Raw genomic sequence first — 18,442 nt, forward strand, 5'->3', positions numbered from 1 at the left:
AAGTAGGAATAATATACACTATGTAGTTAGAGTAAACCTCATTGTTTGGAACTTGTGTTACTGGAACATACCTGATTACAGTGGGTCCATGATAATCTAGACAGATGATAATCTGAAAAAAACTCCTAATAAAAATGTCAGGGAATAGATTGGCTTATTTACTTGTCAATGAGTATAGAGAATCCGGTAGTCTAGAATATTCACAATCTGGATAGTATGGGCTGGGGATACAAAAATTCACCATCTGGATAGTTTGGGCTGGGGATACAAAAATTCATCATCTGGATAGTTTGGGCTGGGGATACAAAAATTCATCATCTGGATAGTTTGGGCTGGGGATACAAATATTCACAATCTGGATAGTTTGGGCTGGGGATACAAAAATCACAATCTGGATAGTTTGGGCTGGGGATACAAAAATTCAACATCTGGATAGTTTGGGCTGGGGATACAAAAATTCAACATCTGGATAGTTTGGGCTGGGGATACAAAAAATCATCATCTGGATAGTTTGGGCTGGGGATACAAAAATTCATCATCTGGATAGTTTGGGCTGGGGATACAAAAAATTCATCATCTGGATAGTTTGGGCTGGGGATACAAAAATTCACAATCTGGATAGTTTGGGCTGGGGATACAAAAAATCACCAATCTGGATAGTTTGGGCTGGGGATACAAAAAATCACCATCTGGATAGTTTGGGCTGGGGATACAAAAAATCATCATCTGGATGGTTTAGGCTGGGGATACAAAACAATCACAATCTGGAATAGTTTGGGCTGGGGATACAAAAATCACAATCTGGATAGTTTGGGCTGGGATATAAAAATTCATCATCTGGATGGTTTAGGCTGAGGATACAAAAATTCACAATCTAGATGGTTTGGGCTAGTGATAAAAAAATTCACCATTTTGATGATTTGGGCAGTGAACGCAAGTGTTCATATCATTAAGGGTCCACTGTAATTCAAATTGTTGTGTGGATTTCTACAAGTTTTGATATCTCAAATAACTCATTAAATTTGTTGAATTTTACAATGGTCCTGCAGGTGACTTTAACCATATTCTACATCATCCAATCCTTGATGTCTACAATACGGGGCTTATTACTGGTACAATACAGTTGCATGCTTAGACTTATATACCTGTTAAATGCTGGAACATTTAATGTCCATTTTGAATTGTTTACAGAACATTAAACAGTTATATTTATTGACCTATTTTCAGACATGCGAGCAGGAACCAATGCCATAAGCAGCAGCGATATCCATGCCGTGACGGGAGTTCTCAAGTTATTTTTCCGTGAATTACCCGAGCCTCTTTTCACTGAGGCTAATTACAAGGCCTTCATCAGTACCGTAGGTAAGTCAAGAGAATCTGTGAAAGCGAATATTTTCATGTGTTGATATTTCTTCTATGTCAGTTTTCAAACTGTTTGCGATGAATAATTGACTTCTTCAGTTTGTTTTGAGAAATCAGGGCCAGTTAAATAAAAAAGAGACAAGTCACAAGTTTTACCCAAGTTTCACAATGTAGTTGGGTAAGTTTTGACTTAATACGGCGCTTTAATGTTGTCACAGGTTAAGGGCTGATAAGTATAAAACATCATGTTTCTTCCCCGTTAACATTCTTTACATACTGAATGCTTTGTTTTATTTCAGGACTAAAAGATTTACCATCCAAGGAGAAATGTATGTTACAACTATTACATGACCTTCCTGATGAAAATTACTACACAATCGTCAGCGTCATAGAACATTTAGTAAAGTAAGTCATTGTCTTTGGGATCAATATTCTGTATGTGCTGCACGTTTGTTATAAATAAACAAATAAATTATGTGTCATATTTATGATTGTTTCTGTTTCGTCATTCTTTCCATTTTATTTGATGGTTTTAAATTTGGGTAAACATTTATGTGACTGCAAAACAATAGAGAAGTTTCTCACCCCAAGTACAAATAAAATCAGCTACCCTCTATATTTTCTTTACAGTGACTACCAAAACCTGACTTTAATGGCCATTAGATAAAAATACACTATATATACCTACTCTCTGTCACTTATACTGTCTGTACAACATGTTATTGAAATGCTCGTTTTGTGATAACTTCCGTTGTTTTCATGGTTAAGGTTGAATCATGATTATGTAAAACAGCGAACTTGGTTTATGTTTCATTAGAATTGCTTTCTCACAGTCCTACCACAAATATTTCTATCCACAAAATACGTGAAAGTTCCAAACCAGAAAAGAAAGTACCCATGAGTATTTCATGTTATACGGTAATTTCTGTCACAGGTTAACTCATTTCCTTTTATCTTACAGAGTCGTCCAGTTTGAATCCGAAAACAAGATGTCCATCAGTAACCTAGCAACCGTGTTTGGTCCCACCCTCCTACAGCCTGCAGTCAGTGACTCAAAACTCAACCCCGCTCAGATTATGATGCAGGGGGCCCAGGATGTGTTCACTCAGGCCGAAGTTCTGTCTTTCTTCCTTAATATGTGTTCTAGTGGACGAAGCATCCGACGGTCTTCAGCGCATCTCATATAGGTGATTGGACGCAGTATTAGGCGGTCATTAGCTAGGGCATCTAATATAGGTCATGGGACGAAGTATCCGATGGTCATCAGTGCATCTCATAGATCATGGGAATCCAATGGTCATCAGCGCAACTCCCATAGGTTACTGGACAGAGTATCTGATGATCAGCAGCGTATCTCATTCGATGTATTGGTCACTGGATGCAGTATCCAATGGTCATCAGTGCATCTCATATAGGCCACTGGACGCAAAGTCACTGATGGTCATCAACACATTTTGTATGAGTCACATGGTGCACCTTATATAAGTCACAGTATTTGGTGATGTTCAGCGCATTTCATTTCACAAAACAATGACTAAAAGTGTTATATGGCGTCATAAAGATATATCATGAAGTTTAACCGGCTAGTGGACACATGTATTATATAATGGACACTAATACATATGACTCATTAGACATTTTAATGCCGTTTCAAACAGACTTTGATTATCTTTATTGGAAGTAGGATCTGATGAACTTATCAGCCATCTTGTATAAGGTGCCACATTAATGGCAATTCATATGATCCATCAGCCTAGCTAGTCAAAGGACTATAACGGTTCCTTGTGTAACTCATCAGAAATTTTGAAGCAGTTACCGTTAACTTTCTGTAATCCAACTTACTTTCATGGCGAATTAATTTCTCATTTACATGTTTAACGACTTTTTCACATTTTAAAATGAATTTGTGATTGAGAGTAACATGGGTCTAATGTACCTGTGTTCAGAGCATTATTGTGACAATTTATTTTCACAGTTTCTGATCACTCGTAAAAAATGTGAAATTTAATCACACATGAAAACAAGTTGCTTTACTGTATGGAATTCATTGTATGTGTAGAAACACATTCCATATAAAATCTTACAGTCTGCAATTTCCCTTTTGACATCTGTGTTATTGACATTGTTATATTTTAGTAGTAGCATAATATAATTTATCACAGTGAGTGTAAAAATTAATATTATTTGATTGTGAAAATGATAAACAAATCATTAGAATTGAACAGTTATCAAATTCATTACAGTTTGATATTTATCTGTCCTAGTTTATGTCAGAATATAAGATCAACACACTTATTTTTGACATCCTCGTTAACCAGTGATTGAAAGTCACATAAATTTTCTGTTTGTAAAAAATGATATACCTAATAATTGAAATTTTAATCCCTGTATGAAGAGAAATCAATAACAATATTTTTCTCAATCAGATGAAGGTGTAGATGTTATTGACTAATATTTCATCTTTGTATATGACAGAATTATCTGCCCTTTTGTTTAGTTATCAGTTGCGATGTCAGGATTTTATGAGCGAATTTAATTACCGTAGTTTTTCACGACAAATGTTACTGTATTCTACCAACAATAAGCTGCTCTACCCTAGATATAAAGGATGGGATTTCAAGATGGACCTTATCATCGAATGTAGACCTAAATTTCTAGAATGAAGAAGATGTATACATATTGTTAGTACATGTAGTTTATTGTGATGTTTATTTCTTGTTTTGACAGTTTAAAGTTGATGTTCTGTTTCTATTCTTAGATTGACAATCAGCTTCATCTACATGTAATTCGTTCACATAAAAAAAATGCAACAAGGGCAGATAACTCTGTGATCTGTAAAATCATTAATTTATTTTGAGAATATTTTAAACATGCTGATCTTGTTTGTTTCTCATCAGCTGCCATTACATATTCACGAAAAATATAAATGTTTTGAATTAGCCATATTTTCATGGCAGAAATCCATAATATATAAAAACATTTCTGGTTTTTTTTTTTTTTTTTTGCAAAGTGCAATATACATGTATGTCATAATGTTTGATAGCTAAATTCTGACAATGTATTAATTGTTTTTCTTGTTAGTGTATTTTCAAATAGAATAATATGTTTGTTGATTTTTTGTTAAGATTTGTATAGAACTTGTCAGATATATTTTGATTGACTAATATTAATTAATTAAAGTTTTAATGCAGATGATATACTATTCATATAAATAGATAATGTCAAATATTGAATTGATTATAGATATTTTTGTGACATTGTAATTCTAATGTTAATACACTGTACATTCATTTTCCTGTATCTGTTTACTAAAATGATAAATCTCTGACATTTTTAAGATTCCGTATTAGCTACAATCCCTTCCATTTACATACCCAAAATTTATGGAGACATAAAAAAGGATGATAACCATTCATGACAATATGTAGATCTCTACATATCAAAATGTCCGACTGAAGTGCTAGTTATGTAGATATCATTAATTGACGGATCGCCAGCTGTCAATCAAACTGCCTGTGTTCCGCATGCAACTTTGCATTTTGCATTGTAATAGGACTTTGTATTCTGTATTTGCATATTACAGAGTTATCTGCCCTTGCGGGTAGGTATTGATTGTGACGTCATGTATTTGAGAGCGAAACTTCATACTTTTCGGAGATAACGATGTGAATTGCGACCACAAAATAATGACGTAACAATAGATACCAACCCACAAGGGAGCTAACTCTGCTCTGTAATATGCAAAGACGGAATTGTGTATGCTACAACATTGAATAGTTACACCTGTATGTGTGATCATGTGGTGTTGTAACACAAACCGTCCGTTGATTGATGCATTCTGCTTTGAAGGAAAATTGGACAAAAATTTGATTACAAACATAAATTCAGATTTTTAGACCCTTTTATTGGCCGTTAAAAATGTCATTGATGAAGCAATTTATCACAATGCAACCTAGCATAGAAAAATTTAATCTTATTGGGGCAAATTTCATCGGATAGGACTTACTTGACAAGGCCAATTTTGATAGTTAAGACATAAAGTTCTTTCCATTAGCTTTCACACATTACCTTAGCGTGCCATCCTATTTATTTATTCTGATAAAAGAAATCTATTTTATTTTTTTATTTATTTAAAATTATTGTATCCATATTTTTTCTGTTATTTATCGTAATTGTGTTAAGATGTTATAGCAAATAGACAATTCATATCTAGTCAACGGAAAAAAATGGTTTTTAAAAGCCATCTACCTTTCCGAAACAAAAAGTAAAGGTTCTAAAAACAATAATGATTTAAGAGAACTTATGTCGATAACCTAAACTGAGGTTAAAACACCAACAAAATGTAAGATTCCCTGCATAATCTGTGTTAACAGTGAAGATTTATTTTACTGTTTTGCCGTATGGCATGGTAATTAGGATGACCGTGTGACTACGTTATGAAAATTACCATTTAGTTATTGTAATTAAATTTTTCAGAAGGTGATGATAACTTTTGTGACTGTACAAAATTATCAATTTTGTTTTACATTCCCATTACAAAAATTAAAAGCCGTTTTGGAAAGGTAGTGGGCCTATAAAATGTAAATGTAGTATTTTTTATGACATTAAAATTCATAAAAAATTATATTGTTCTAAATCAAACACAGTATCTTGATTTTTCCCTGGCCTATAAAGGCACTGAGATTTTTTTATTGTTATTTTTTTTTAATTTTGACTTGAGATGTGTAGTCTTATAGACTGGTATAACTCATCGTCGGATACCCACGTAATCAGCCTACACTACACAAGTTTGGATAAACGGAGCAAAGTGGGTTTCAGAGTGTGGGTATAACCAAAATCATATTTTTGGAATTACAAAATGAAGGTTAAAAAATATTCTACCCATTCTCTTCATTGTTTCTGGAATCAAATTTTTGTAACCTAGTCAGAGAAATGGCAAACTTTCATCCACAACCACCTCTAACCTGTCACCAAAACAACCATATGTGGTACATTAATTGTATTATTTCTATGTATATTGGAAAAGTTTGATTTGTTTGTGCTTCCTATGTGTCTTATGTGGTGTTACAATATCCCACCTAATATAATGATGTACAGGTTAATTCCTTGTATGTATGATGTCAATGCCATGATACCATGCATATAACATATTAGAGTTATCTCCCTTGCAAGAAGGTATCAATTGATCCAATTGTTTTGTGAGCAAAATTATAATCATGTTGTTTTCTCAGAAAAATGTGATGTCACATTTACAAACAGTGATGTCACAATCAATACAAAAACACAAGGGAAGATAACTCTGTAATATACAGGAACAAAGATTGAATTTGTTTTGTATAATGTACACAATTAACTTCATATTTTAATTATATGTCTATATTTTACTAATAATGATATACAGCTGAATGTGATGTAGACTTTAACATTCCGAGATATCAAATGAATCAGTCTTTCATTTTAAGCATATAAATAATAAAAATGTGTATATAATAATATCTGAATATATAATGTCTGTATTTTTTTTTGTTTTTAAATTTTTTTAATTGTTTAATTGTCAGAGTAATTACCTCTGGTAATTAATTCAATGTCATAGTTAATTAGCATTTTCAACTCGGAATCTTTTATTTTGTGTTGTTGAAGTGGTCTGCTGTTGTATAATTATGTCCATTGTATATTAAGTTCGGTATGCTTTGTCCTATTCGTCTTGTTTGGTTTGACATACATTGTGAGTTAGAAGCCTGAAGATGAATGAGTCTGCAGTCAGATGTAGCATGGCTTATTCAAGTCACATACCACAGGTTAGGAGGCTGAGATATAAACATCAACATGTCCAGTTGGAGATTTCGACTTTAATTATCTGCTCATTGACTCTTCTTCTCCCTTTATTAATCGTAATTAGTAATATCTGTAGTTTGATGTGGACCGATTTAATACTGATTTACATATGCATGTTACAGTATACATAGTACAGTGTAAGAAGATGTTCTATTCTGTATTTGCATATTATAGAGTTATCTGCTCTTGTAGGTGTCAAGGGCAGATAACTCTAATATGGCGAGATAGAGTATTTTTTTCATCCTATGCAGCATGGGAGGGTGAAATAAAAAATGTCAAATGTTTATAGATTTAGATATAACTTCATAATACCCCGTAGTTAATTTATTCTGTTGACTTTTGTTTCAGTTCAATATTTTGTCTTTTGGTGCATGGTTCTGTTGTGCTTGTGCATATGTTAACATTAGAAGGGTAGCTACTGTAAGTAATATACACATAAACTCCAAGCTCACTTGTTATTTTTCTCACAAGACAGCTATAACTTATATACATGCATTCGTTTTACTAACCAGTGCTCATAAAAACGTTTTCACATTGTCATAGGTTAATGTAAATAATTAGATATCCGTCACATACAAGATTATGTGCCGGTATGCTAAATATTCTCTATAAAATGATGTAAACTTGGATATTTTAACGAATAGATATTGCTAATTTGATGAAAAACTTTAAGGATGGTTTTTTTTTCCTAATATATATTAGGCAAAAAATAAAAATAAATAAAAATAAAAAGGCCTAATAATATAGGCAGGTTTAGCGGACTAGGGGATAATGACTAGAATACATATTCATTTAAATCACTTCCGTAACACACGGTTAGTGAACTCCTGAAATAATTTATTCAAAATATTTATTATTTTTCATAACTGAATATAATGATGATAATATTTTTCTACGTATACAAAACAGCTTAACGTGAAAATAAGTATTTTAAATAATAAAATTGCTATAATCATTACTCTCTAGTATGGAATTTTTATTTTATTTAAAAGGGTATTGGAAAAACTTATTTACATTATTTACGCATTCACCCCTAAAGATACACTTAGACTCTTCTAAGTCAAAGACTAGACCAGTACATTATGAAATATTAGGGATGAATGAGTTGAATGATATATTTATTCCAGGAAAAGGAACAATGAGATGGTAAATGTTCACATTTCTGATGACATTTTTAATATTTTATATATTTAACAGAGTCCTCAAGAAAATATTGAATAAATGTATTGTTTTTTGTTAATCAGTTAATTCTCATCAAAATTTTCATATGTATGCATAGTGTACCAGGTAATTGTGAGTTAATTTCATAGTCAACTACGAAAAGTTAACTTAAGAAATTATTTTCATTTTTGAATTAAGTCCCTGATGCCAGTTATAATAATTGTAAAATTCTCCCTATCTCTATTTATTGATACAACAGAATGTAACCAAGGGAAATAACTCTTGACATATGTAAAACATGTACATGTATCTATATGACAGATCAACAGTTTAAGATACATATGTATAAATATTAGAAAACCTGGAAAGATGTATGTGCATCAAATGAAAAGGCCTTAGTCTTTTGAAAATATTATTTTGACCTATCAGAGTTGAGTTTCATTTTCACTGCATACATGCCATGTTTCGTTATATGTCGTTATCACATTATGCTTTTGGTCTGCTTAGACATACGATTATCAGTTTGTTATCCAATTTATGTGGTGTGGAAATCTGTTCTGATATTAGTGACTAGTTATAAGAGTTTTCAGTGTAACAAGATGAACATATTGTATATATATATATATATACTAACTGTCCAGATTTAAGCAATGAATATCAGAATGAAAATACTTTTGTAATAAATAAAAGGATATTGAAGTCATCTTATTGTTATTTTCTTATTTATTTTTACTCATCACTTGTAACGGATTCACGATGTCGGGATATATTTTCCATTAACTGTCATGACATCTTCAAAGTTACGGATTCACATTAAGTTTTTAAAGTGTTATCGTAGAAGTTGGCTCAATGTTAATTAAAGGTTCTATATGGATACTTTTATTATTTCAGTATCAGTGGGTATTACCGATCAGTCAGAATTACTTCCCCTTGTTTCACTCTTAGTTCTGTCAGTACCTAGACTGGATTACCTGCCTTAGTACTAATTCTCTCCGCTAGTCTGCGCTCATTAATACGGAGCGAAGCCTAGCGGAGAGTAGAAAAACTATGGCAGGCAATTCAGTCTATGTCAGTTCCATACTTTCAGATGGAATGAATCAAGGGAAGTAACTCTGATAGAGCCCTTTATCTCCCATTTATTACCACCAAAACTACAGATACTTCCCAACATCACATACATTTGTATTTCATTCTACTCAAATCACTTAAAAGAACTTGTTTCTTGTTATGTGTAGTTGTAAGTTTTAGGAAGATTTTGAAGTTTGTTGAACGATTGAAGACAATGTGTCTTGCTATATATGACCTTGAAAGTAGATCAAAGGTCATTCCTCTCCACAATCACTTCAAACCAGTCACCCCAATTGACAAGAAATCTTTTATTCCATATTAGACTCCATTAATAACAAATGAATGTCAAGGTCATTCATATAAATAATTTTAGTTCTTCTGGAAACCATACGACAGGGTTAGATATCTAGTCCCTTTAAGTTGTTGAGAGTAGATCATTTAAAGGTTCTAACATGCGTGTATTTGATCGCCATGGTCAGACTACAGTCTTAAAGGCCCACTACCTTTCTGAAACAGCTTTTAATTTTTAAAATGGGAATGTAAAACGAGATCAATATTTTTGTAGAGTCTCAAAAGTTAACTTTAATATACTACACATATCATTACTTTCTGAACAATTTGATTAAAATAAATAAAATGTTAATTTTTATAACGTTTAATGTTTCCAGTCGGGCAAGGATGGCTAAAGTCGGTAAAAATGGTGTGAATGTATCCAGTATAATTTCTTATGAAATAGAAAAATAAAATCTCTCGTCAAAATCTGTCTGCGTACGAAGAAATTAATTTAAAGTATAGGAATCCTAAAACGTCCTCCCGGCTGACTATGTCCGTGGTTACATTTCCACGCAGCCTCGCTTTCAACTTTTCTTTATTTCAATGGTCAGAACTTGGAAACTTATGCAGAACTTGACCTTCGTATTAATATGCGAGAACTTTTGGAAGGCTAATGAACGCATTTAGACTGGTTTTCTTTGCCCGACTATTCACTTCAATGTTTTCTGCCGTCGTCCTAAATACTGCGCGATAGTTGACCATCACTGTGCCAGAATGCAAAACAGCGAAATGACTCTCCACTGTTATATATTACACAGGAAATCTTGCATATGTTTGGCATTGTAACCTCATCTTAGGCAATCAATATGTATTTTCTGATGTTATTTATGTTTTTTGTTTTGCTCCAGAAAGGTAGTGGGCCTTTAAATGAAGATGATGGGCATTTATTTTAACAAACTTAGTAACCTTTCAAAACAGGCTAAAATTCATGTTGGGGGGGGGGGGGGGGGGGGGGCCTCCAGTTATTGACAAGAAATTGTTAAATTAGTTTAGCCTATTCACATAGACCTTGATGAAATTTATTCATTTGAACAACCTTTGTAGCCCTTTATCCAAGCATGTTACTTGCCCAATATACCGAATCTACCAGGCACTTTGACAAAGTATTTTAAAAGAGAAAAGTTGATCTGAATAATGCGCCAAAATCTCACGTGGTGAGCTTAAAATTTGGTCCAAGGCATAACTTCTATCATGTTGAGCTAACATTAAGTTTAAGTGCTAGAAATAACAAATAAGTTTTTCTGGTGAATCAGTTTGTATTTATTACAAATTGAATTCCTAGCACATCACCGTATAAATAAACAATATCAATCGCTCTCAAACTTCAGAAGGAAAACAATACACACATTATACATACATGAGATAAACAAATTTGATTGCACAAACAAAAATAAATCCTAAATGAAACAAACAATGTGTACATACAATACAACATTAAGAGAGAATAGAATACATCTTGCATTTCTTTGGGATATACCCAAGGGAATTAAATCTAGCACTTAAATATGGCTAAATCTAGCAATGATTTTTCGTATTTTGTAATATGGCGTAGCTTTTGATAAAAGGGAAGGTTTTTTTAGGCTAAGCAAAATAAATGCTAAGGCTTTACAGGTCTCCATAATATTATGAAGTTTCAATGGCATCACCAAATTTAAAAGACTAAAAAAATGTTCTGTATGTTTCATCTATTCTTAATTGTACTGTTAAAAAATGTATGTACACAGTATGATTTTTTTTTTCGGGGAATGTTGGAAAGTATTTAAAGCAAAGTTTTACAGTATAAATGTACTTACAAAAACATAGTGGTGGTCAGATGAGTATATTTCAAGTCAGTGTACCGGTATTTATACAAAATGAGAGTTATCTCCCCTCTATCCATTCCTGTCACATACACAAAATTCAGATCTTTGCATAATTCAAAATTTAATCATCTAATAGCTAATGTATTATTTCATATATAAACTTTCATACAAAACGTTCAATATTGGTACAAATGATCTGATTTTCTTCTGACCCTGTTTCCAGAAAATGGCATTTTGACCGATTGATGTTTAGGATATATGTAAGATCAGAATCATATATATATAATAATATGTTTCTGGTAAGATGTGAGAATGTTCACATACAAAATGACATTTTCAATATGTAATGCATGAAAATATGGATATATATAAAAACCCAAAATATACATAAAACAGTATCATATATATATATAAATAATTAAGCCCTGGGTGATGTACTTATACTGCATTACTTTCGACAATGGACATGTATGTATACCTATCAAAGAGTACTATGGGTGTAATGATACATTTTGCTTTGATACGATTTATATCAAAATACATGTATGTTTTACATTTCCAAGCATTAAATCAAGAAATAATATGTGCATCGGGCAGCTGGCTAGGCCTCTTTTGCTTTGATACGATTTATATCAAAATACATGTATGTTTTACATTTCCAAGCATTAAATCAAGAAATAATATCTAGGCCTCTATATAATCAACATATTTTCTTGGCTGCATATAATTTTGTGTTTTCATTCCTTAACACAAATTTTTGGTGATTTACGTCAGAAATTTAGATATACCATATTCAACCCAATAAGCACCCAGGGCATTTAAAAATTGAAAAAATAAAAAGGTGCTAATAAGACAAAATTATTGCAAATCTTTTCAGTTTTGATAGTTTTGGTCTTTATTTATGCCTGGGCAATTGAAATTGAGGCCTCAAAATGGGGAGGGGCTCTTATAGGGACAAGGGCGCTTATTGGGTCGAATATGGTATGCAAAATTTCATGGCACATGAAAATAGGTTAGTTTACATTTATGTCACAATATATCTCTTACAATACAATTTGTTGTGATATACAATACTAGACTGACTGAACTGTCAGAATATATTCATGAAAACTCTCGAGTAAAATTGTGGAGAAAAATTAGATAGTAACCAGAAGAAAAATCAGCATGGATAACACATAGTTACAGTCAAATTGGACTGTTTACATGCAGAAAAAGTGTCCTTTATAGACAGGTGTCCTTTATAAAGAAGTTCTCTTTAAAGAATGCATGACTGAATTAATTACATGTGCATGTACATACATAACAATAAAAATAATATCGCAAAACATATCTGTTGAACATTGTTCAGTGATAACATTTTGATAAAGCATTTTTGTGCTACTTAAAGGTCATTGATTGCTTTCAATATAGTATCATTATAACGCTTCATTCATCATATTTCTGATACATATGTATATAGTGAAATTCTCAACGAGTTAAAATCTTAATTTGAGCATGTCAGTATATATTACATATATATGTTTAAAGGAGACATTCGCAAAGCTCAAAATCAGAATGTACACATGACAATGTGTGACTCCACAATCAATTACAGACATACTTTTATCTTTATTCATAAATTGAAATTTGATATTTAACCTATAAGTAAATTCTTCAGAAGTCAAAATGTTTATGATCTGTTTTCAATGTTAATATTCAATAAAGTCAGACTAGTAAAATTTTGCGGTTTACTAGTCCTTATGACTAGCAGCGAAAAAAATAAATCTCACAGACTGTTCAAAATTTGAATTATTATTTACCGTTAGATAACTCAAAGCTTAGCCAAACATATACATGTACCAAATAATTTTCAGTCAGAAACACACTCTTATAGCTAGGCTCTTATGGTCTATGGATGGGTGGCCTTATACGTAATATAAAATAATATATTTTCAGTTTATTTCTGTAATGTGTCATGGATATCAACAAAAGAGTCTCTGTCAATCATAAATGATAAAGGAGCATTATAAAATCTATGATTCTCCTTTTATAAAATACATGTATAGCTATCCTCGATACTCTAGGGGTTCACGTCACTGTAATCGTCAAAAGAAGTCTATACAGGCCTGTGATTGGTCAGGTTTTGTCTTCTGTTTCACTATATTATAGTCTAGGGATGGATAAGATAAAAGTGATAGTAACCCCTGGAGAATTGAGGATGAAATACATAATTTTCTCTTCATTGTTTAAATGATATATTGGGACATCATATTTTTATACCTATAAACATTCGATTTTGTTTTGTCTTCCAATGGACTACCAGTAATCATATACCTTATATAGATATGGCCACTCATAAAAATGGATCAATCCATTGAAGATGCTACACCGCCGACGGACCATAAACAATACTCATCATTTGACTATAAATGGTGTTTAATCGTGTATATGTATGTCTAATTAACACAAAAAATAATAAGAAATAATCTATTTTGCTTTTGGTGCATGAGCAATCAGTACTTCATTCAATATAGGATATAGTGCCACTGAATTTTTTCGGGATGCAAAAAATTAGTTTTGGTATTTTCATCTTGAAGTGAAATGAAAAGCTGAAATTTTTCAATGGTGGTAATGGTGTAAATTAAGTAACTTTTGTAACCAAAGACAAATACTAAATAGCCTGCTCCTGTATTTGATAGAGAAAAAATACTGTTTGTCAGCGGTGGAGCATCTTTAAGTTAAAACTTTAATGTATTGATATATTTTATTTTAAACGATTGAGAAACCCTGTACTTACTTAAGCTAATGATTGGACACAAACAACACATTTATAAAAGAAGAACAAACAACTACAGTCAAACCTGTCATACGACACCACCTCTGTATAACAACCACCTGTTTAAAGGCCCACTACCTTTCCGGAGCAAAATTTAAAGGTTTCTTAAAAGCATTAATAACATAAGAAAGTACATATCGAAGGCCAAAATGAGGTAACAACACCAAACATTGGCGAAATTTCCTGCGTAACATATTATAACTGTGGAGATTCATTTCACTGTTTTGCTGACTGGCGCAGTAAAATTTAACGATCGCGCGATATTTAGTATGACAGTGCATAAGACGACCCGTGTTATGAAAATTAACATTTTATTTATTTTGATTAAAATTTTCAGAAGGTGATGATACATGTAGTATTAAAGGTAAGTTAATAACTTTCGCAACTGTACAAAATTATCGATCTTGTTTTACATTCCCATTTAAAAAAATAAAAGCCGTTTCGGAAAGGTCTTTAATAAGACCACTTTTGGAAAGGCCTTTAATAAGACCACTTTCTCAGAATCCCAAATTGTCAAGTTCAATTTGACCTGTGTATAATGACCACTTGGCTATAATGACCATTTTCTTTGTCCTTATGGTGGTTTTTATAGACAGGTTTGACTGTATATCCTTGTATTCTATTAGCCACTACAGAACACCTGTAAAACTATCTCACAGAGACCAACTAAACACTCCTCATTTGTGTAGAATCCTCCTCATCTGTCGATTCTGATCATCTATTTTCACGTTCACATTGTCCACTTTAGGCGCGATGCGATCAATCTGATCGTTCTGACGAGAGATCTCATCTCCAAGTCCTAAAGCAAGATCTCGTAATCGACTCATTCCATCCGACATCATGGCTGGAATTGAAAAGAAAATTATTTATATAGGTAAAATTTTTAAGAAGACTGATATCAAGGCAGGGATATTTAGTCATACAAGTCATATCTTAATTTATTTCCCAAAAACTTTCCAAACCTTTTTTTAACACTAACCTTGATAACTTTTTATTTACTTTTTTGTTTTCGATAGATGAAAGATTTGCATGCAAATTATTCCATTGTTTACCTCGATATCAATACCTTTTATTGTCCAAGCAAATCTTGGAGCCTTATTTTTGGTATCTGATGAATTTGAATGTGAATTTGGAAATTTTATCATCTAGGCCAGGCCTCATAAATTGTTTGTTTCCCTTTTACCGATCCATACCAGGCAATGCTGTGTAGATAGGTAGGTAAAAATTTTGTTTTGTTTTGTTAGACAACAAATATCCAAAATTATTAGTTTCTTTTCAAAACTGAAGTTATAAAAGTATAAAAATGTATTATAAAAACAGAAATAAAACAGAGATTGCTACTATAAATATAAAATGATAGACAATTCAAAGTGTTTTGAAAGAAAAGAAAAAATTTTAAAATTGGAAATGATAAAATATTTTTGGTATGGAAAATGCCAGTAAGATATTTTGAGTAGGGGGTGTTTTAGTGAGTAGGTCGGAAAGGGGAAACAAACAATATGTTATTTTAAGCTCTAATTTGTCACACTATAGTATATATTCAAACTGTGCAACTATTAACTGAAGAGTCAGGTGGCTTCATGAGCACAAGTGGTTAAAGTGGTGCTACACACAACGCACAAAATTACTACCAGTCCTAGCTACAGCCACCTCTCGATTGTGAGTTCACAACCCACCAGAGGCTCTAATTACTAGCTACTGACCATAGGTCGGTGTTTGTTTTCAGGGTACTCTGACTTTAATTTCTTTTACCTCCTTAACCTATAGCTAGCTGGCCCATCTGTAAATGGCCCTAGTTGTTAAAAGGAAACAGACATAACACAAATAAACCCATTAAATTTTACTGTAAATACATAACAACAATAACAATTTATTATTTTTACCTAAATTATCGTTAGTTTCATCCTCTCGACTACTGCCTGTAACCGGCTGAAGAATCTGCTGCTGTCCTGAAGCTTGTCTGTAACCTGCACTTGAAGCTGGTTTCCTAGAACCTGCCATAAACCTACTGTCCAGATCATCGTCATCGTCACCGAACCCGGAAGTGTCTGTTTTCCTTCGCGCAGCTCCAGCGCCCTCAGAAACACCTTGATTAGCAATGGCGTCCTTTAGTCGACTTGCTGTTTCTACTTCTTTGGGTTGAGGATTGGAATCGTCTTTTTTAGATGACCACCAATTTTTTATTCCTCCAAAAACACTTTTGATGGAATTTAAATGTTTCTGTGTGGTTGTCATATTTTTATCAATATCTGTCACTTTGCCTTCTATATTATTGAGTTGTTCCCCCTGACGCGTCAGTTCCTGGAAATACATCAAAGAATTATTATTAAAATCTGGAAACGCAGATAAAGAAGCCAGTATTAAGGCAACCTTATAACTAAGCTTGTAATCAATAGTTTACCATTCAGGCTGTCTATAATATACTTGATCCCCATAGTTTGCCAACTTACTGCTATTATAGGAACATCCCCAATACTCCAGAGGTTACTATCACTGATGTAACATCCACCCCTAGATCTAGACTATCTCATAGTAAAACTGGAGGAAACAGAGTCAACATATAAGCTTATATGTAATTTGATCCTTTAATGTACATCAAAGGAATTGTGTAAAGGTACACTTTGGTTGTGTGTACATGTTAATGTTGCTTTGACGTTTGTTAATCGCTCTCTCTGCAATCTTCGAAAGAAGTCTGCAGGCCTGTGATTGTACAATAATATGATCAATACACATGAATTTTGTTTGGCAAGTGTATATAAGTCAGCTTTCAAACCTGTATCAGTGACTCAGTGTGATATTCATATACAGTATACTACGCCTATACATAACGGTCAAATATTTTTAAAAGTGGTTTTACAGTTGTGCGGTCTATGAAATCTAACGGTATTATCGTGTTGACAAAATAGCATGTATTAAAGAATACTATCGCTTAAATTTCATTTGTTCGCTTGTTTCAAACCGTTTTGAGTTGAACTATATTCAGAAGCTGATGCTATGGCTGTTCCGTTTATTGAACTTGATGACGTCAACACTAGCGCAAGCAGGAAATTCAAAAGATATACATGTATAGTTTTGAATTTGAATGATCGTAATGGAAATATAAGTAATAAACTGTTTACCAGATTGGACATACAGTTGATATGAAGCCCATCCGTCCGAAAGATAAATATTCATGGCGCCATTCTATTTATCTTCCTTCCGGATGGGCTTCATATCAACTGTATGTCCAATCTGGTAACAGTTTATTGCTTAAATGTTGCTTTGACGTTTGTAATCGCTCTCTCTGCAATCTTCGAAAGAAGTCTCTGCAGGCCTGTGATTGTACAATAATATGATCAATACACATGGATTTTGTTTTGCAAGTGTATATAAGTCAGCTTTCAAACCTGTATCAGTGCCTCAGTGTGATATTCATATACAGTATATGCAGAGTCACCAAATCCAATAAATTATAAGTTTTATTAATTATCAAATTATATCTACATGTATATATATAATTTAAACATCTAGATATTGTCTTGTACCTAAAAGAGAAGCGTTTGGTCATTTTTCTAGTCTATGAACACAATATATCATCTGATCATAATAATAACAATACATTCCTGACACGGCAAATGACTCATTTAAGACATTATGTGTCATTTCGACAGGTGGAAATTAAAATAATAGGGTCATGAATTTTTTCCCTTTAATTTGATATGAATTGGCTAAATCTGTCCGTATATCTCCATTTAACTATCTACTTTACCTTTCTAAACGGACTCGAATCAATGAAACTGTGAGTGAAGAAATGAAGAGTAAAGAAAAAAACAGCTAACGACAAACCTCTGCTGTAGCTACTCCCATCCTCTCGGAATCGTATATACTACTGAGAGCTCTTCTTGTGCTTTCAAGTTGGCGATCTTCTGAGGCATTAATCTGTTCCAGAATATTTCTTCTTCCATCTTCTATTTCTCCGAATCCGCGATTTGAAGGCCCTCTAGGGCCACTCATTTCGTCCTCTTCAAGAAACGGGTTAGCCATTTTGTTCCTGTTTCGATGTTTTCGTCATGTGATCGACTCTAGT

At 32.8% G+C, this 18,442-nt stretch overlaps 2 protein-coding genes across 2 annotated transcripts in view; one reads left to right on the top strand and one right to left on the bottom strand.

Annotated features, from left to right (window-relative positions):
• The window catches only part of LOC138331560 (active breakpoint cluster region-related protein-like), a 37,020-nt gene extending 27,961 nt beyond the window's left edge, over positions 1 to 9,059 (top strand). The window contains exons 22-24 of the mRNA XM_069279261.1: positions 1,228 to 1,362; positions 1,662 to 1,767; positions 2,324 to 9,059. Coding sequence (XP_069135362.1) covers positions 1,228 to 1,362; positions 1,662 to 1,767; positions 2,324 to 2,549 — 467 coding nt within the window. The 3' untranslated portion in view covers positions 2,550 to 9,059. The remainder of the gene's footprint in view (positions 1 to 1,227; positions 1,363 to 1,661; positions 1,768 to 2,323) is intronic.
• Positions 9,060 to 12,251: 3,192 nt separating this feature from the next.
• Positions 12,252 to 18,442, bottom strand: LOC138331561 (synaptosomal-associated protein 29-like). The gene is made up of 3 exons (XM_069279262.1): positions 18,202 to 18,442; positions 16,260 to 16,677; positions 12,252 to 15,220 (listed from the first exon to the last, which is right to left on the bottom strand). Exons 1-3 carry the CDS (start codon positions 18,397 to 18,399, stop codon positions 15,054 to 15,056), a joined length of 783 nt encoding a protein of 260 aa, XP_069135363.1. The 5' UTR covers positions 18,400 to 18,442; the 3' UTR covers positions 12,252 to 15,053.

This window comes from Argopecten irradians, chromosome 9 (assembly GCF_041381155.1).
Source record: "Argopecten irradians isolate NY chromosome 9, Ai_NY, whole genome shotgun sequence".
Taxonomy (NCBI): Eukaryota; Metazoa; Mollusca; class Bivalvia; order Pectinida; family Pectinidae; genus Argopecten; species Argopecten irradians.